The following is a 20,519-nucleotide window of genomic DNA, read 5'->3' as shown; positions in this document are numbered from 1 at the left end:
ATGCCACCGTGCTGGTCCCTAGCTTTTGTTTTTAAACTGCAACCATGATCATATTGGCTGTTCTGACTTCTGCAAGTCTTTCTAGACAATTATTAAACTTAAGGATGGCCTTGGGAACCTTCTAAACTTGCAGTCTACCAAGGTAACCTGTGTTCTACTGGTGCCTGCACCCTGCCCAGCTGGGAGTTGGCCCTTTGAGTGCCAGCCCTGATCACACAGTCCCTAGACCGGTGGGCTGGAAACCACAGTCCACACGGGGTTGGTGGCCGGAGAGGATGAGTGTTGGCCTTAGCACAGGCAAGGAACTAGCAAAGCAAGTGTCTGGGACCAGGATCACATAAGGAATATACCTGGAAATGGGGGAGACAGGTGAAAGGTGGGTGGGCCAGACGCAAGGCCAGGAATGTGAGGGAGTGAGAGGATCAGGCAGCTCCCAGCCCCTGACTTGCAACTCCTGGAGGCTCTGGTATTCAGGTGTGCCCTCACCCTCAGGAACGAAGCATCCCTGTCCCTAGAGACATGAGGCGCGGGGCAGGATCCACAGGCCAGAGCTTACTTCATTTAAGGCAGAGGGAATCCCTTTATTTGTGCTACCATTTTTCTACACTTGAACAAAATTTAGAGCAGGAATCTGGTGAGGGCTCTGGGGAAGAAGGCAGACCAACATCCTTTGTTGAGCCATGAACCCCAGGTGGGTCTCCCTCCCTGCTCCCCAAGAACTGCGTTCTGTCTCCAAGTGCTATAAAGGAAGAGCCCCTTTATTAAAATCACTTCCTTGATACCACATGAATGTCTACTAATCAGAGATTCACTTATGTATCTAGAAACCTCCTAACACAAGGCTAGGGGACTGAGTAAATGAGATGGCTTTCCTAACTCTGGGCTTTGCTGCATTAGAGGGAAAGGTCTTGACTTTGTGGAAGCACAGAAGTCATTTTGGAGTGTGAGATCTTTGGGTTAGAGTAGGGGTGAGGCTTGGACATTGCTCCACTGGGGGATAAGTGAGGAGTCCACACGGAGGTAGGATGGCATCTGAACCGAATTTCCACAGCAGACCCATGCCCCCTTCTTCCCCAAGACCAAGTTCTGCTCTCATTAATTCTCTTGCCCCGCCTGAGAAGTATGGAGCTGGCTCTGGGGTGGGTGGGGGGGCTCATGGGCGATCCCAAATGCTTTTTTTTTTTTTGACAGGCAGAGTGGACAGTGAGAGAGAGAGACAGAGACAAAGGTCTTCCTTTGCCGTTGGTTCACCCTCCAATGGCCGCCATGGCCAGCGCGCTACGGCCGGCGCACTGTGCTGATCTGATAGCAGGAGCCAGGTACTTATCCTGGTCTCCCATGGGGTGCAGGGCCCAAGCACTTGGGCCATTCTCCACTGCACTCCCGGGCCACAGCAGAGAGCTGGCCTGGAAGAGGGGCAACCGGGACAGAATCTGGCACCCCGGCTGGGACTAGAACCTGGTGTGCCGGCGCCGCTAGGCGGAGGATTAGCCTAGTGAGCCGCGGCGCTGGCCCAAATGCTTCTCTAGACAGCGCTAGGAGCAAAGTTGGGGTTGAGAGAGGGGGCGGGCAGAAGTGAGAGCACAGCTTAGAGACGTTCTCCGAGGAAAAGGACTCAGCTGCTCATTTCCACAGTCTCTGGCAGAGTGGGACTCGATAGTTAATGAATGGATGAAGGGATGGATGGAGGAACAGTCTCCCTTCCGACTGCAAAATCATCTCGCAGTGTGGGTTGCTCAACTCACACAGGCCAAATCCTTCTCTGGTCTGGGATCTGAGTTTTCTCCTTCCTAGGTAGGCACTTAATCCAGTCGCAGGGGTTCGCAGATGTCGCTGTCATTCCTAATTTGCTGTCTCCTATCCAGAATGCCCATAGCGTGTCCATCCTTTCCCTTGCCTCTAAGAGCATCCGGGAGGCATTGGAGTCTTTCTGCTTTACATGGGAGAACTAGTTCGCACACAAGAACAGAAGAGGATGGTCCCAGAGACACACAAAGCGTGACACAGCACACAGCGTGGACAAGGAGCACACCCACGAGGTCCGGGGCAAGGGCAGCTGGGCTCCCGAGCGAGGGGTGCTCCTCGTGGCGCCCAGAAGTGGCTGCTGTGTCTGGCGAGGGAGCATGGTCAACAGGTCCACGTGTCTGTGGCTGGCCAGCCCCAGGGATGTCCGTGCCCACTGCTAGGCGCAGCCTTGGAACCCCTAGGAGAACACTGACCAATAAATTAAGTTGAAAAATATGTAGGAGGCAGGGAAGATCAATCTGGAGTACTTGTCGATGGCGTGGGTGTTCTGGAAGATGCGAAGCCCCATCTGGCCCCTCAGGAGTCCCCGCTTCCTGGAGGAGGTGGCTTCATTGCTCAGGGCCAGGTGGACCACTATCTTGTCCTGCCTCTCCTCCTCCGTCAGAATGTGGCTCCTGGGGTAGCTGGCCAGGCTGTTGGCCTCGGACTCACTGTAACTTCCATCCAGCATCATGGTTCTCGAATGAAGCATCCCACACATGCACGGGAACTGCGGGCAGCAAGCACAAGGGCATGGTCAGGCCTTGTGAGATGGGCAGAGGAGGTGGCCCAGTTCGAGAACAAAGCCTCCCTGCTACTCAGAGCCACCAACAGACAGAACTGGAACCTCCAGAGATCACATAGTCCTGGCTGCATATTAGAACTTCCTGGGTGTGCCTTGAAACAGCAAGCCAGGCCTCACTGCAGACTAACTCATTCACATCTCCCTGGGGCTTCTATTGTGTGGCTGGAACTGAGAACCGCTGATCCAGTCCACACGTGCTCAACTGGAGAGTCAAATCAAAAACCCAGAGACCTACACAGTCCTCCTAAAAACACACAGCTAGTGCCAGAGAACAGTTTTAAAACCACATATTCCAATTCCACTATAGGATTCCACCTCTTCAGTTATGAATAGAAAGATGATTAGGTACAAGAGTATCCTTATGCTAAAGAAATATGCTTGAGAGTCAATGGTCACGGTGCCTGCGATGTTTTGTTTTATTTTATTTTATTTATGAGACAGAGAGAGAGAGAGCTCTCATCTGCTGGTTTGCACCCCAATGCCTGCAACAGCCAGGGTCTCTCCTGAAGGTGGCAGAGACCCAACTACTTGAGCCATTCCCAGATGCACCCCAGGGTGTGCATTAGTAGGAAGCTGGAATTGGGAGAGGAGACAGGACTTGTCTCCAAGCATTCCAACATGGAATGCAGGGATCCCAAGTGGCGTCCCAACCACAGCCCCACATGCATGCCCCACGTAATGTATTTCTTAATGGTTCGAGTACACCAAGAAAAGAATGTTTCTGTAGACAAAGAGCTCACTGATAAATGGCAGAGTGTTAGCAGGCTCAGATCTAGGCGTGGGGTATACGGATGTCCCTTACCCTCTTCTTCCCATTGTTTCTGCGAGTGTGAAAACGTTTGTAAGAAATTCTCAACTGGAAGGGAAGAGATGGTTCAGCTTGCCTTCTCCCCTCTGTGTGCGTCAGCATAGTGGGCTGCCAGCGGGCACCTGGACGGGCTGGTGTTGGCCAAAAGCGCAAGGTCTGCTTGGCAGAGCCAATGAGCTCGGATGTCCTCGTCTCGACCTGGGGACTTCCGCAGCTTCTGACCCGGCTCTCCACCCCTCAGCTCCTCTGTGTTCCCAACTGGGAGAGGGAATTAGAGGAAGTCCCTAAACTGCCTCCCTTTGTCATGGGTCTGGACACACTCAAATGAAGACCAGGAAGCTTTAGAATGCGAAAATACATGAATGCTTTCATTGAAGTACCTTACCCTTGATACTTGAAGAAATTGTTTAAAATTTGGGGCCATTTTTTTTAATCAGGCATGATTATTTTGATGTATTATCCCATCAGTACAGTATTCAGCATACTGATGCATTCCTGAATTAATATCTATGTCTATCCATAGGCTTATGGATGTTAGAGATGAAAGGGTAGCAAGAAATCATTTATTCAACTCTTCAAATTTTAGTATAATCATAACTAAACTTTGATAAAATTGTGAGACATTGTCATTGGAAGTTATTTATTTATTTAAAGGCACAGGTCTTTGTTTTTGTCTTTTCCTGCTCTCAACTGAAATTATTAAAATTTTTATTTATTTGTGTTATCTATTTAAGAGTGAGAGAAACAGACACAGAGAGCTCCCATCTGCTAATTCACTCCTGCAGACGCCCACAGTGGCTGGGGTTGGTCCAGGGCTAGGGTCAGGGAGCCCAATCCACATCTCCCACCTGGGTGGCAGAGAGCCAAGTATATCCGCCATCATTTGCTGCTTCCCTTGGTGCACATTAGCAGGAAGCTGGCTCAGAAGCCAAGCAGGGACTTGAACCCAGGGACTCTCTTATGCAATGTGGGCATCTTAACTGTTATGCCAGCTCCCCACCCATAAAGTGAAATTCTTTCTGCTAAAATGAAAACAGATTTTTCTCCTAAGATTTTGAGTTCAAATCAGGAAATGACAAACATTATAATAAACCACTGTTTTCCACACAAGCTTTTGTCAAAGAAAGAGTGGCCCTCAGCATGTCAGACAAGGTGTGGGCAAACAGTGAAAGCGCTGGGGCAGGAGAACATTTCAGGCATGGAAAGCCAAGACACTGTGGCAAAAAATGTCCTATATGAAGGACCTCGGTGGGTGAGACCCCAGTGGAAAGAAGTGCCCATCAAAGAAGGAGGTATTTTTCTCTGAAGGGAGGAGAGAACTTCCACTTTGCTAATGGCCTTGTCTAAATATTGACAGAGTTTGTGGATTCAAAAGGCTTCCAGAGCCTAGGCAGCTCATGTCAAAAGCCTCAGACAATCACTGATGTCACACATAAGAGTGTAAAATTAACAAGAGGAGTCACTGTGCACTTACTTTCCATGCAGGACTTCTGCCCTCAAAGAGTTGTATTATAGCTATGTCTAAATGCTCCCAAAAGATGATTCTTGAGTGCATATTTAAAGTTAATTGTTGGGGCCAGCGCTGTGGCATAGCAGATACAGCTATGCCTTTCAAGTAAATAAATACATCTTTAATAAATAAATTCTTAAACAATTTAGATTATTCAGAGACAATGTGCAAATATTTGACAGTTGTAATGTGAATGTTGAAATACTATTTTTGAAAAAGGCAACATATCTTTTTCTAAAAATTAAAGCTCTCATTAAAAAAAGGTGTTAAATTCTTGAAAGGATGAATCTGTGTACTCTGATTGGACATTTCCCAGTGTATACTTTGTATACCTGTACACATGTAATGAAACATCACATACTACCCCAAACATATATTCAATTTTTCTATGTTTGTTATATTTTTTAATAAAAATGTATTAAAAATGAATAAAACTCCCTTGTGCTAGAGGTGCACCTGTCACCCAGAGGTGCCTAATGGGATTTTCATGATCTCTACTCCTTTTACGTGAACACCACTTTGGTTAGTCTAGTGATTAGCACTAATATGGGAATAAGTCAGCATTTTGTTTCTTACTGCGATTAATAAAATTCTGATTATAAATCCTGCCCTGGGCCAAAGGCCTATGAACGTTGCTTTGTAGAATTTCCCATTGTTCTCTCAATGTCTAGTACATTTGGCACAGCACAGAACAGCATAGTCACACAGCATTTCCAACGGCCTGGAGGGTGAAACGTTTAGCCTTAGTCTCTCCTGCAGCTGGATGCTCACTGGGCCAGAGCACTGATAAAGAAGCTTTTGTTCTAGAACTCTCCGCTTCTCTGCTCATCAGGAGAGCTTTTCTGGAGACAGGCTCGGGGAGAATAGCGATGCTTCACGTGTGTCTAGAACCCCACAGCCCAGTACAGCGTTCATGTCCATGGTCTCCCTGACTACAATCACCCTGGGAGGAAGGCACTGGTAGCCCCCTGCATACACGAGGAAGGCGTGGCCCAGCATGGGGGGCAGGGCTGGGCCTGAGAACCCCTCTCCCTGTTCCTGGTCTCTGTCCCTAGATTTTCTGCTACCTGGGATCCTTGGTGGCAGATGTTAGAAGCTTCTCTAAACCCCCCCTCTGCCCTGGCGCAAACCAGCCGTCTCCTCCTCCTCCTCCGTCTGCCGGTGCAGGGAGGCCCGGAGAGCGCGGAGACCTCTCACCTTCTCCCGTAGCTTCCGCTCCTTCCGCTCCTGCACCGTGGTCAGGTAGTTGACGGCCGCGTACTCCAGCACCGAGAGGAACACAAACACGAAGCTGACCCAGAGGTAGATGTCCACGGCCTTGATGTAGGACACGCGCGGCATGGAGGCGTTCACGCCCGTGATGATGGTGGACATGGTCAGCACCGTCGTGATACCTGCAACCACACCCCGTGGTAGCTCAGCTGTGGACAACGGCCCTGCCCGCCCTGCGGGTCACTAAGCTTCCAGGTTCTCTTAAACCCAATGAGAAATTCCCCTCCCCCCAGGTTTCCACCCTGCCGAGGGAGGGGCCGGGATTCGCCCCCAGCCCGCTGCTCCTCCCCTTTCACTTCCAGCCCCTAGGGACTCTGGGTCTCTGGGCTATCGCTGACAAGGTCAGGAATGCTTCAGAGACAACCTGATCCCATGTGCAATTGCAAACCTCTAGGAACCTCCCCAAACCTCAAGGAATGAGCACGTCTTCCTCCTCTAAGCCACCTTTACGAAGCTCATGAAGACTGTAGAAACTTCTGGAAGTCTATCATGCTAGTCTTTCCTCCACTCTCAGGGCTCAATCTCATGTTGGTCTGAATTGACAACAATGCATGTAGGCGAAGGAATTCGGGGTCTGGGAAGGGCTAAAACCACAGCTCAAGGGAACGTGGCCCTCTCATTCCCAGAAATCACATATTTTAGGCGTTGCCTCCAAATCCTGCAACTGTTTAAACAAGGCCAGCAAACCAAGTTTCAGTGTTTACAGAATACATGTTTGGCCTTTGCAGAATTGTCTTGTTTGTCTAAGCACGGGGCTCCATTACTGCCTGTTGTGGAAATGGATTCCCGAATAGGTTACATCTCTCTGAAGCTGATGTGGTTCTAGATGCCTGCGGTTTACATGGTGCAGCCCAGGAAACCAAAGCCGGCACCCAAATGGCAAAGGCAAGAAGCAGGGGGAAAGCAGCTTGCGCGGACTCTGACAACCCATCAGTTAAGAACTCTGAGGAATGATTTTGCTTTTTCTTTCTGGAGTGATCAGTTGAAAAAATAGCCACCCCACCACACCTTTTCACATGATTTTACCTAGGGAAACTCTGGCGGGCACAGCTCTGCGGTCGATCCAGAAAGACACCCAGGACAGCATGACCATCAGGGTGGCGGGGAAATAGGTTTGGAGCAAGAAGAAGAAGATGTGGCGCCGCAAGGTGAAGTTGATGTACAGACGGTTGTACCAGCCTGGGGGACACAGGAAGAAGCCCGTGAGTTTTCATCGGTGAGCTAAACACAGACTCGCCTAGGATCCTTCCTTCCCTGAGATCACACACAGCCTCGGCAGAAAGTTCAGCTTAAGGATCTGTTGGCTTGTTATGTTACTTTTCCAAACTCTGAACTCTTCTCCTATAAATAAATATCTTGCCGGTACCTATTGCATTTACTGGCTTGTCAATATTATCCACTTCTCCTCACAATATTTTGGGGAAAGGGAGAACTAAACAGGGTGTAGGTTTAGTGGTTTGTTTGGTGTCTGTTACTTGCAAACCCTCCAGATTTCCTGGGAGGCTCACTGCTCAGAAGCATAAGACGCCGGAGTGGTTTTAGCCTGTTAAGGCCAATACCATTGAGTCAGGGGCCGCGAGAGCTGGGCTCTCATCACCGTCCCCTTTATTGGAGGTTGGCCACTCACTAAACTTCCACATTCATCACAAAAGAAACAGGCCATTCACCCGACTCTCTGGTCTGACACCAGTTCTACTCCTGCCTGTCCATCTACCCTGTGGAAGTCATTTACCACTTAGTTATCACTCGGGGGAAAAAAATAATGTCATAGATGTGTTTCACTATAGCAATCTGAGAACCACCGATTCATGGTTGCAAGGTTCCAAGTGATTCTCAAAATGATCACCCAACCACTGAGACCAAGGCTGGTGCCACGGACAGTGTGAGTGTATGAAGCAGACCGAAACTGTGTGCACAGCCTCACCCTACTCCCGTCTCAGCCAAGCCTCAGCAGACAATGCTGAATCTCACGGATGCTCTGGCCCTGTGCATCCCAAAGCACAGTCACGCAGTGGCAGCACAAGGTGGTTTCAGGGGTACAGAGGCAGGTACTTTTCTTGTTGTGTTCATCATATTTGTTATTAAAGTCATCTCCCACTTAGAGCAAATGGTACCAAGTTTCCATTTACTGTTTTGTAAAGGAATTTTACATCCCTCTAAAGAACAAAAGGGGAGTTGACTTAAAGAAAAAACCAATTTGATGGCAACATAAATGGTAGACAAGGACTTCAAAAAGTTCAGGGAAAATGGAATTAAATGATAAATCTATTTTGTTGCAAAAAAAATGTTTGGGATCTGTGCAAAGTTCCTTTTATAGCTTGCACTTCCAGCAAAATTTTTGATGCTTTTTATACAGTGTATAAGTAAGACAAACATGGCAACAATATTGTATAAGAACTGGGGTTTGGGAGATGAGGTTGAGTATTCTTTTTTTTTCTGCCTAAGGAAGCCAAGGAGCATTGTCTTGGAAACACCAAGAGGAGCCAGGAGCCTTGAACTTGTACACTCTGTTCCAAGCAGAGCAAGCTTGGGTGGGGTCACAGCTCTTTTGCAGGGGCAGGGAACCTTGTTGCTGCAGTACAGAGTAACTAAAGTGAGTAGAATGCACTTTCATCTGTACTCTAGGAAGGCTTGCGAACAAAACAGGCCGGCAAGCTACATCCATATAGAACATCTAAGAGTACACACAATGGTTAAGGGAGATTGCCCGGTTGCTTAACCATCTGTGCAACTTCAATGAACAATCCTTGAGTCTCAGTTTTCTCAACTGTAAACTGGGAATAATAACATCTATACCATAGGTTTGCTGAATAAAACTTAGTTAATCCACTGAAAGCACTTAAAATAGTGGCACATAATAAATGGTATATAAGAAACTCTTAGAAATGGCTTTGGGCCGGTGCCGCAGCTCACTAGGCTAATCCTCGGCCTGCAGCGCCGTCACCCCAGGTTCTAGTCCCGGTTGGGGCGCCGGTTCTGTCCCGTTTGCTCTTCTTCCAGTCCAGCTCTCTGCTGTGGCCTGAGAAGGCAGTGGAGGATGGCCCAAGTGCTTGGGCCCTGCACCTGCACGGGAGACTAGGAGGAAGCACCTGGCTCCTGGCTTCCAATCAGCCACAGCAGCCATTTGGGGGGTGAACCAACGGAAGGAAGACCTTTCTCTCTCTCTAACTCTGCCTGTCAAAAAAAGGAAGGAAGGAAGGAAGGAAGGAAGGAAGGAAGGAAGGAAGGAAGGAAGGAAGGAAGGAAGGAAGGAAGGAAAAGAGAAATGGCTTTGTTGGTTTGGCCTTGCTAAGGTGAGAAAAGAAAATCGCACGGCACACGTATCAGAGTGAAGAAGAGATGGATGAAGATGATCATTACGGACATAAATGGAAGCAGGCCTGCGGCTGTCCCAACACCAACACAACCTTGGCCAGGGCTGGCTCTTTTCCAGGGTTTGATGTGTGGACAGAGGGGTGTGGGTGAGGCAGGCAGGGGGCCATGCCAGCCATAAAGGCGCAGTGAGTAGCACAAAAGCTTCCCAGGAAGGGCTTTGGTTTCTCTGCTCTGGAACAAAGGGCAATGGTGTCCTCTAGGGTCCATGGCCACTTTGGAGTTGTCGTGGGTTGAACTGTGTTCCCGTAAAAGTCATGTGGCAGCCCTAACGTATCTGGAAATCGGGTCTTCGCAGAGGTACTCAAGGTAAAATGAGGTCATGTTGGATTAAAGTGGGCTCTGGTCCAGTGAACTGGTGTCTTTACAGGCGAGGGAAATGTGGGCCAAAACAGTGGGGGGAACACTACATGAAGACAGAGATGCAGGGAGAAGGCTGCGTGGTGACAGACGTAGCTATCCACGGGGAGGCCACAAGCCAGGGAGCGCCAGGCCCTGCTGGCTGCCCCAGAAAGTGGGGAGATGTGGGATCCTGGCTTCAGATTGCTGGCCCCTAGAACTGTGTAAGCGAACACATTTATGTTGTGTCAAGCTCTGTGTTTGTTGTATTCGGTTACAGCAGCCACAGGAAACTGGAGTTAGGTAACGGTGTTCTTACAGAAGACCTGAAAATGGGGGCTCTCAAAACTTTGGATGTGGCCCACGACCCAAGGGAAGGTTGAGCGAAGCACTCAACGACCAGTCTGTGGCTCTCAACATAGGCAATAAGTGCATGTCCTTGGGAAGCTATTTGTCTATATTGTTAAACAGAACCAATCAGCTCACAGACTAGCATATCAACTACAAGCCCACCCTTGCAAAAATCCCACCATGAAAGCAAGATGTGGTCAGGGTGTCCACGAATCATTAGGAGTGATTCCCTCTAATGATGGGACTCTAACTCTCTGCTTTCTGCTTCTAAGGACTATTTGTGTTGTGTAGGACTATGCAATATTTTAATAACTAAAATTTGTGTTCATTGGAAATGGAGAGGCTGAAGAACCATTCTACTATTTCTCTTCCATATCTGAATTAGACCAAGGCAAAAGTTAGCTACCAGTGCTGCTGTAGAAGGCCAGTCTGGATGTCGTATGAAATTTCTGGATCAGAAACTGAGACAAGGAGATCTTCTCGTCTGTTTTCAGGGACTCGTCCCCATTCTTCCAATACAGCATCAGATCTTCATCTGTGTATGCATCTTTGGGGAGAGGAAAATAAGTTCATTTGACCCCTTTGCTTCTGAGACAGGGTTGAGACCTGTGGGGGACACAGGTCTTAACACTGACAGGCAGGATCCTATCCCATGGCTACCAAAATGGCACAAGGAGTAGAGAGGGAATAAGGGGAAGGGATTTGGGCACACTGATACTTACAGCTCTCCAGTTCCAAAGAGCAGGTCTGGGAGTCCAGGGGGAAGTGGCTGAAATCCATGTTGCACATGGCAGTGACCGTAATCCTAGACAATCCAAACACACACGTTGGCTGTGCAGTGAGTTATTGGTTCATTCACTCTCCCAGAGCAAGGAGGACACAGCACATGACAGACAGAATCAAGAGCAGCTGCACATGACAGACAGAATCAAGAGCAGCTGCACCCTCGTTTGGAAACATAGATACCTAAGTCACAGAACCTTGACCCACGGAGTTCTGTCTTCTGTAGCAGGTGTTCTGAGCGCTCCACTGAATCCTCTTTATTAGGCTGGGCACCCTCCCCTCCCCCACAGCTACTGGAGGTGTTGGCTGCTAAGGGGCCACACCTGCACCTTTCTCTGGGCATTGCCCTCAGCTGACAGGGTCACCTCCCCCAGAGATGCCTGGGAGGTTGGGCCCCCACCCCCAGTCCTTTCCTCACCTAGCACCAGGCGGGCTCTGGTGTTCCCATTTATTTATTTACTTATTTTTAAAAGATTTATTTGTTTGTTTGTTTGTTTTATTTGAAAGGCAGAGTTACAGAGAGGGAGAGGCAGAGAAAGAAGTCCTCCATCCACTGGTTCACACCCCAAATGGCCTCAACAGCTGGAGCTGGGCCAATCCGGAGCCAGGAGCCAGGAGCTTCCTCGGGGTCTCCCACATGGGTGCAGGGGCCCAAGTACTTGGGTCATAATCCACTGCTTTCTCAGGCCATCAGCAGAGAGCTGGATTGGAAGTGGAGCAGACAGGACTTGATCTGGCATCCATATTGATGCCAGCACTGTAGGCTGTGGCTTTACCTGCTACACCAGAGCTCTAGCCCCTGGTATTCACATTTGAGTCTGCACACGCAGATCAGGAAGACATGAATAAGACTGCTTTAATCCCTCAAGTTAGCTCAGAAGCCAATCTGCACCAGCACCCAACAGATAGTTGCTGTTGTTGTTACCATTTTTTATCTTCAATACCAATCAGCTGGAATTACAGACTCTTAGGGATGGAAGGTGTAGAGGTCATTGTCTCCAGTAACTCATTAGAGCCAAGCATCTAACCCAGCCTAAGATCCCCAGCGATGGGAAGTCACCACCTACTGGGGTGGACATTTCATCTTAGAGCAATTCCAGCCGGCATCAGAAGGCTCATGCCAGCCACGTAGTCCACAGACCCAAGTGCAGTGACAAACTTCAGGGTCACCAGGACCGACCACGCACACTGGAATGACACTGGGCACAGGAGCGACGGCGCCATGACGGGTACCTCATGCTGTACAGCACGTGGCCGTCTGGAAACACCCTCAGCATGATGTTGTCAGTGGTGGTGTCGTGAATAAACGACCTTTTGGAGTGAACAAAGAAGACATCAGGGACCCAAATCTTCTTCACCAGCCGGCCGTCGAAGGTCATGCTCTTGTTGCTGGCACTGGGGAAGGCCAGCCTTTCATCCTTCCAGTAATGCCGCAGGTACAAGGTCATGGTGAAGTCCTGTGGGGGCCGGTGGTGAGAGCACACAGAAACATCTTAGAAACCTTTCTTCCTGGCAGTCGACCCACCCTTCAGCATGGTAATGGACCTCAGGCTCAGCCCCAGCGTTGGAGCCCTGTGACACAATGGCCGGGGCAATGGACCCACTGCAGTCAGAAAGAGAATAGCCCGGTTTGCACCTCGTGAGGTTGGAGCCAGGAGACTGAGCAACCTCAGGGTGTGCAAATGAGAACTGCAGCTGCGAGGCTGGCAGGGCAGGGATCTCCCCAAAGCCCTGGTCTCTCTCACCTGGACTTCCTCCCACATGGTTCCTTACCTCCCTGGCTAACCACTCGATTTCAGCTTCGTAGACACTTCTAGAAACCTGCACAGTCAAGTGTCCCTCTTAGGAAAGCTCCTACCGTTAGACTTGTGAGATCCTTGAAGGCAGAACTGTGTCCTTCTCATCCCTGAGTCTCTACTTACCATTGAATTTAGTGCCTGGCAAGGCACACAGCAGATGCTCAATGTACATTTGATGGATGGAAAAATGGGAGATGAATGGATGAGGGTTTTGGTGGCTCAACACCTGCGTTAATGTCACCCTGAAAGCTTATCCTGTATCCCGGGCATCAGCACTTGCTGGAACTCTCTTGCCACCCGCTAAGAGAATAGCCAATACGTAAGCAGGAAGAGATCAGCCAAACGCCCATTCTGGCTCTTTCCACACTGCAGGAGAGCATGCTCTGAGGCACCTCATCCAGGAAGACATCACACTGCAGGTGCACAGATGCCAGCTCTTAGTGCTGGAGTCCACCTGCTTTCCCGTCGGCTGGTGGTGGCTCTAAGACAGGCACGGCATTTGAGTATCTTTCCCTGGGATCCTGAATCCCCCTTGGAGGAGGGCAGGAGGCCTTGCACACCCACATCTGGGCTGACTGAGTTCTACGACAGCCCGGCTGCCCTGGCCCTAACTATGGATATCCAGGGGGGCTGGCAGTGTATGCTCTAGCATTTTGGAGGCTGTCACATTTGCACCTGTCACACCTGAACCCCATCTTTTATGAGGTGCTGGAGCTATAAGGGTCGAACAGTGTCAGTTATCATATCAGCTCTGCCATGCTGGGTCTATCAGGGCACCTGACAGCATTGCAATGGGAGGGAGATGCCTCCTTCACTTTCACTTATTCTCACATTCAGTGCCCCCAGGAGGCCCACACAGGGGTCAGAAAGAAAAGACAAGTCCCTGTGCTTCTGGAGCTCACAGTCAAGTGCAGGAGACAACCAGAATACAGGGACACCCAAAGCCAAAACATAGCAGAGTTGCAAGTAATGACCTGGGCCATGAGGGAAACATGGATACCCTTTTTTTTTTTTTTTTTGTACTTTCAAAATTTATATTTATTAAATAAGAGTTTTCTAAAAAAAAAAAGAAAAAAACAAAATAATGGCCTGAAATTTTAAAAACGTTAGTAACATGAAAAACAAAGAGAGGTGGAGGAGCTGTTCCATATTAAACACATATGGCACTGAACATAACAGCATTTTGGGTTTTCTTCTGCAGTAAAGGTTATTATTGGGACCTAGGCAGCAAATGAGTAAGAATTGAAATGCAGATGAGCATAATCTATCAGTGTTAATTTTCTTTTTTTTAAAACTTTTATTTAATGAATACGAATTTCCAAAGTACAGCTTATGGAGTACAATGGCTTCCCCCACCCCATAATTTCCCTCCCACCCACAACCCTCCCCTCTCCCGCTCCCTCTCCCCTTCCATTGACATCAAGATTTATTTTCAATTATCTTTTTATACAGAAGATCAGTTCAGCATATATTAAGTAAAGATTTCAACAGTCTGCACCCACATAGAAACACAAAGTGAAAAATACAGTTTGAGTACTAGTTATAGCATTAAATCACATTGTACAGCACATTAAGGACAGAGATCCTACATGAGGAGTAAGTGCACAGTGACTCCTGTTGTTGACTTTACCAATTGACACTCTTGTTTATGGCATCAGTAATCACCCTAGGCTCCTGTCATGAGCTGCCAAGGCTATGGAAGCCCCCTGAGTTCACCGACTCTGATCATATTTAGACAAGGTCATAGTCAGAATGGAAGTTCTCTCCTCCCTTCAGAGAAAGGTACCTCCCTCTTTGATGACCTGTTCTTTCCACTGGGATCTCACTCGTGGAGAGCTTTCATTCAGGTCATTTTTTTTTTTTTTTTTGCCAGAGTGTCTTGGCTTTCCATGCCCGAAATGCTCTCATGAGCTTTTCAGCCGGATCCGAATGCCTTAAGGTCTGACTCTGAGGCCAGAGTGCTGTTTAGGACATCTGCCATTCTGAGTCTGCTGTGTATCTTGCTTCCCATGTTGGATCATTCTCTCCCTTTTTTATTCTATCAGTTAGTATTTGCAGACACTAGTCTTGTCTATGTGATCCCCTTGGCTCCTAGTCCTATCATCATGATCAATTGTGAACAGAAATTGATCACTTGGACTAGTGAGATGGCATTGGCACATGCCACCTTGATGGGATTCAACTGGAATCCCCTGGCAGAAACATGGATACCCTTTAGATCAGGTGGCCCAGACAGGCTATTTGAATATGTCATGTGTGCCCTGGGACCTGAAGGACAACAAGAGGTCAGCCATGAGGTTGGCCAGAGAACACACATGAGCCCCCTGAGGCAGAAGAAAGAGCAGGTTTGCACTGAAAGAGTAGCAGAGAAAAGGACACAGAGATGGGGGGCTGAAGGAGTGGAAGGGGCACTCCTCTCCAGGCCAGCCCCTGCAGGGGTGTTCACCTGTGGCGGGACAGCGGAGGTAGGGGTGTGGAGGACTGCCACAGAGCCGGCAGTGGTGGTGGTGAGGGATCTGTGCTCACGGCGGGAATGGACAACCTCAGAGCCAGCTTGGGCACTGGGCCTAGCAGTTAAGGCACTGGGTAAGATGCTCATGTTCGCATTAGAGAACTTGTGTTAGATTCGTGATTCTAGCTTCCTGCCAATGCAGAGCCTGGAGGGCAGTGGAGCTGTTGGGTCCTTGGGAGAACCTGATTGAGTTCTTGGCTCCTGGATCCTGGCTGCAACTCTGGTCCCAGCTCAGCCCAGCCCCAACTACTGTGGGCATTTGAGAAATGAGCTAGGATGGAAGCTCTCCCTGTGTTTCTCTTTCTGCCTCTGAAATAAGTAAATAAATAACTTTCTTTTTTTAAAAGATTTATTTATTTATTTGAAAGTCAGAGTTGTGCAGAGAGAGAAGGAGAGGCAGAGAGAGAGAGAAAGAGAGAGAGAGAGAGAGAGAGAGAAGTCTTCCATCCGATGGTTCATTCCCCAATTGGCCGTAATGGCTGGAGCTGTACTGATCCGAAGCCAGGAGCCAGGAGCTTCTTCCGGGTCTCCCACGTGGGTGCAGGGACCCAAGGACTTGGGCCATCTTCTACTGCTTTCCCAGTCCATAGCAGAGAGTTGGATAGGAAGTAGAGCAGCCAGGACTTGATCTGGCACCCATACAGGATGCTGGCACTGCAGGTAGCGGTGGCTTTACCCGCTATGTCACAGCACTGGCCCCAATAACTTTCTTTTAAAATCAAAGAACTGGGGGCCACTATGTGGTGCAATGGGTTAAACAGCCACCTGCACCTCCCATATGGGTACTGGCTCAAAGTTGCTCCACTTCTGATCCAGCTCCCTGCTAATGCACCTGGGAAAGCAGCAAAAGATGGCCCAATTGCGCGGGCCCCTGCATCCATGTGGGAGACTCAGATGGAATTCCAGACTCCTGGCTTCAACCGGGCCAGCCCCAGGCATTGTGGCCTTTTGGGAAGTAAACCAGCAGATGAAAGATCTCTTTCCCTCTCTCTCGGTCTCTCACCCTCTAACTCTGCTTTCCAAATAAATATACAAATCTTTCTAAAAAAAATCAAACAACTGCAAAATTTCAGCCTGAAACTGCCTCGTGAGCTCCTCCACGTGTGGTTCATCTGACCACTTCCCCGACTTGAGGGGTGTATTCAACACACAAAACCCTATGCCTCGCTCCCTGAGAGTCTGGATCAGGAACTGTGGGGAAGGGCCCAGGAATCTGCATTTGACCAATTCCTGAAGCCATTTTTATCCGTGAAACTCGAGAACCCTGCTCTGGATTTGACTGCACCCAGGCCAACTCCCGTACCCTCATCTCACCACTTCCTGATCGTGCCCTGCCCACAGGGCCACAGCCTGCACCACTGAGATGCACCGTGCCGTGGGCTATCACAGCATACCAGCCACACCATCCCTCTCCCTGGAGGCTGTGGGGCTCGGCGCATTGCTCACCATGTCCACCTCGGAGATGCTGTCCAGACTCTCCACCTGCACGTCCACACCCACTGGGATGGCAGGGCCTGCGGAGGAGAGACAGCTGGTTAGGGCACGGTCCTCTCCCCCAGGCTGGGAGTCAGCCCCCACCCCTTCCCTGGGAGAGCCAGGACTGGCGCAGGGGTACTTACAGAGGGCGGGCAGGATTTGGCAAGCTAAGTTGCCACTTGGGATGCCTGCATCCCATATCAAAGTGCCTGAGTTCATGTCCCAGCTCCTCTGCTCCCCATCCAGCTCCCCACTGGTATACCCTGGGTGGCAGCAGGTGATGACTCAAGTACTTGGGTCCTTGGTATCCACATAGGAGAGCCAGATTGAATTCCTGGCTCCTGGCTTCAGCCTGGCCCAGCCCTGGCTCTCGTGGTCATTTGGGGAGTGAACCAGCAGATGGCAGATTTGTCTCTCTTGTCTCTCTGCCTCACTAATAAAATGAAAACAAATATAAATTATATATATGTATAGATATATAATTTTAAAGATTTATTTTATTTGCTTGAAAGGCAGAGTTACAGGAAGAGCGGGAGAGAGAGAGAGAGAGAAAGAGATCTTCCATCTGCTGGTTCACTCCACAAACTGCCGCAATGGTCAGGGCTTGGCCAGGCTGAAGCCAGGAGCCAGAAGCTTCTTCCAGGTCTCCCATGTGGGTGGCAGGGCCCCAATCACTTGGGCCATCCTCTGCTGCCTTCCCAGGCACATTAGCAGGGAGCTGGATCAGAAGTGCAGCAGCACCCATATGGGATGTTGGCATCGCAGGTGGCAGCTTTACCTGTTATGCTACAACACCAGTCCCTGGAACAAATATACTTTTTAATTAAATAAAAGAATTCTGCGAAGTTTTCCTGCTGGTTCCCGATGTGCTGGGTGTGTGAGCTTTCTCTGTGAGTGCAGGGACTGCGTCTGAGTGACTCGCGGAGCTGGATCACTGCTCTCCACATCCCAGGATGTCTCTGCAGGGTGGAGGTAACGGTGCTGCCTGCATGGAGACCTGGTCATTTGTTCTCCTGTGATTTCCACAAAGGAGAGCCTGGGGCCTAACCCACAGCCTCTGACCAGGGCGGGGCACCTGCATACCGGGGGCTGGATTCATTGACACTTGAACTGCACCTTCAGAGGAACTGGCACATCCTGGGATCCTAACCCCCTAGAAGCCTTCGACCTGGGGTGAGACAAGATCTCCCTGGTGCAAAGTCAGAGCACAGTGAGAAATGAGAGAACACACAGCACCCCCGCCGGCACGGAATCTCAGCTCCCCGTGACGAGCCTTCTCAGACTGCGTGTGGCTGTGGCCATCAGTGGCGTCTTGTCCTTTTATATTTCCTCTTAAATGTTTGTTTGTTTGTTTGTTTGTTTGAAAGGCAGAGAGAGACACACAAAGGGAAATGGAGAGAAAGGTAGACAGCTCCTATCTACTGGTTCACTCGCCAAATGCTTGCAACAGCTGGGGCTGGGCCAGGCCAAAGCCGGGAGCCTGCAATTCAATTTGGGTCTCCCGGATATGTGACTGAGACCTTGATCCCTGAGCCATCGCTTTCTGCCTGCCACAGTGTGCATTTATGGGAAGCTGGAATCAGGAGCAGAGCCAGGAATTGAACCCAGGCACGGGAATGAGGGATATGAGCACCTTAATTGTGATGCCAAACACCTGCCCGTCCTTTCTCTTGAGCTGGGTGACGGTTACGCTTCCTGATCATTTAGTGAGCTGTACACTCAGAATTCATATCCTTTTCTGTATGTATGCTATGTTTCAGTAAAACACTTTTCATATTAAAAAATGAAGAAAGGGAAAAACCAAAAATCTGTGCCCATCAAACCTATTAACAAATGCCAAACCACTGACAGCCAGAAAGAGTCAGTGTAGCTGGGCTGGGCAGAGGGCATTGTCCAGAGGCCTGCCCAGCTGCACCTGGGTCCTCTGAGCCCTAACGAGGGAGGTGAGGACAGGACATTCTGACCCTGCGGATGCTGGGTCTTCAGGAATGAAAAGAACTGGCGGGGACTGTGACCTTGGCTGTTGGAAGGAGGTTCTGAGCCTGGAATGAGGAGGAAATAGATGGCCCAGTCCTCAGTTCCTCTGAGAGTAGAATCTGCCCCTGGGTGTGCTGACATTTGAAAACCCACCACTGGGTGAGACCCCAGTGGAAAGAAGTGCTCATCAAAGAAGGAGGTACTTTTCTCTGAAGGGAGGAGAGAACTTCCACTTTGCTTATGGCCTTGTCAAATACTGACAGAGTTTGTGGATTCAAAAGGCTTCCATAGCCTCGGCAGCTCGTGTCAAGAGCCTCGGCTGATCACTGACGTCATACATAGGAGTGTTAATTGTTAAATTAACAACAGGAGTCACTGTGCACTAACTTCCCATACGGGACCTCTGCCCTCCAAGAGTTGTATTATAACTGTCTAAGTGCTCCCAAAAGATGTACATTCTTGGGTGCTTCTTTAAAGTTAATTAAATTTCTTAAAAGAAAAAAAGAAGCGAAATTAACTTCAAGAAGCAATGACTTTGAACAGCCCTTGTCTCAAGTACTGAGGAAGAGGTGGTTTTTTTCTTTTTTCTTTCTTTTCTTTTTTTTTTTTTTTTGTGCAAATTGTTGAACTCTTTACTTAGTATAGAGTTAGTGTTCAATGTATAAAGTGAATTGAAAATGGATCTTAGTGGAGAATGGGACTGGGAAGAGGAGAGGGAGGAGGAGGAGGGGTGGGAGAGTGGGTGGGAGGGCAGCTATGGCGGGAAGAATCACTATATTCCTAAAGCTGTACTTATGAAATGCATGAAGTTTGTATTCCTTAAATAAAAAGTTTCTTTGGGGAAAAAAGGAAATAAAAACCACCATCAAAGACTTAGGATTTTAGCTAATAGAATGAAAGTATTTTAGTGGGATAAGAGAATATTAATGCAGCTCACTAGGCTAATCCTCCGCCTTGAGGGGCTGGCACACCAGGTTCTAGTCCCGGTTGGGGCGCCGGATTCTGTCCCAGTTGCCCCTCTTCCAGGCCAGCTCTCTGCTGTGGCCAGGAGTGCAGTGGAGGATGGCCAAAGTGCTTGGGCCCTGCACCCCATGGGAGACCAGGATAAGTACCTGGCTCCTGCCATCGGATCGGCGCGGTGCACCGGCCGCAGTACGCGGGCCGTGGTGGCCATTGGAGGGTGAACCAATGGCAAAGGAAGACCTTTCTCTCTGTCTCTCTCTCTCTCACTGTCCACTCTGCCTGTCAAAAAAAAAGAGAGAGAGAGAATATTAAAACAAATCTTGAGGCACAGGGGGTTAAGCTGCTACTTGTGACACCTGCATCCCAAGTCAGAGTGGCAGTCCGAGTGCCAGCTGCTCCACTTCCAACCCAGCCTCTGCCTACCGCACCCGGGAAGGCAGCAGATGATGGCGCACGTACCTGGGTCCCTGCCACCCATGTGAGAGACCAGAATGGAGTGGCAGGCTCCCGGCTTTAGCCTAGCCCAGGCCTGGCTGTTGTGGCCATTTGGGGAGTGAACCAACAGTTGCAAGATCTCTCTGTCTATGTGTATGTGTATCACTCTGTTGTTCAAATAAATAAATCCTTTTTAAAATCATGAAAACAAATAAACACAATGCTTCATTTTTTTGCTTTTCCTTTTCCCACCCAGATAAATCAGGTGTAAGTTGGTCCTTCTGGTTTCCCGTGTTCCTCAATTGCTGGTGAGGTGAGGGCCTCTGTGAAAT

At 49.2% G+C, this 20,519-nt stretch overlaps 1 protein-coding gene across 2 annotated transcripts in view; it reads right to left on the bottom strand.

The window, feature by feature from the left end:
* Positions 1-1,351: 1,351 nt before the first annotated feature.
* The window catches only part of GABRR2 (gamma-aminobutyric acid type A receptor subunit rho2), a 55,440-nt gene continuing 36,272 nt past the window's right edge, over positions 1,352-20,519 (bottom strand). The window contains exons 3-9 of one of the 2 annotated variants that reach the window (XM_008263204.4): positions 16,783-16,850; positions 12,259-12,482; positions 10,965-11,047; positions 10,649-10,789; positions 7,207-7,359; positions 6,106-6,302; positions 1,352-2,515 (exon numbers count right to left, since the gene is read on the bottom strand). In XM_008263204.4, the coding sequence (XP_008261426.2) occupies positions 2,204-2,515; positions 6,106-6,302; positions 7,207-7,359; positions 10,649-10,789; positions 10,965-11,047; positions 12,259-12,482; positions 16,783-16,850 (1,178 nt within the window). In that variant the 3' untranslated portion in view covers positions 1,352-2,203. The remainder of the gene's footprint in view (positions 2,516-6,105; positions 6,303-7,206; positions 7,360-10,648; positions 10,790-10,964; positions 11,048-12,258; positions 12,483-16,782; positions 16,851-20,519) is intronic. The other variant, XM_070073786.1, reaches the window with a different exon arrangement.

Source organism: Oryctolagus cuniculus, chromosome 5 (genome assembly GCF_964237555.1).
Source record: "Oryctolagus cuniculus chromosome 5, mOryCun1.1, whole genome shotgun sequence".
Taxonomy (NCBI): Eukaryota; Metazoa; Chordata; class Mammalia; order Lagomorpha; family Leporidae; genus Oryctolagus; species Oryctolagus cuniculus.
The sequence above is the reverse complement of the archived record's forward strand: the minus strand, read 5'-3'. Positions and strand labels throughout refer to the sequence as shown.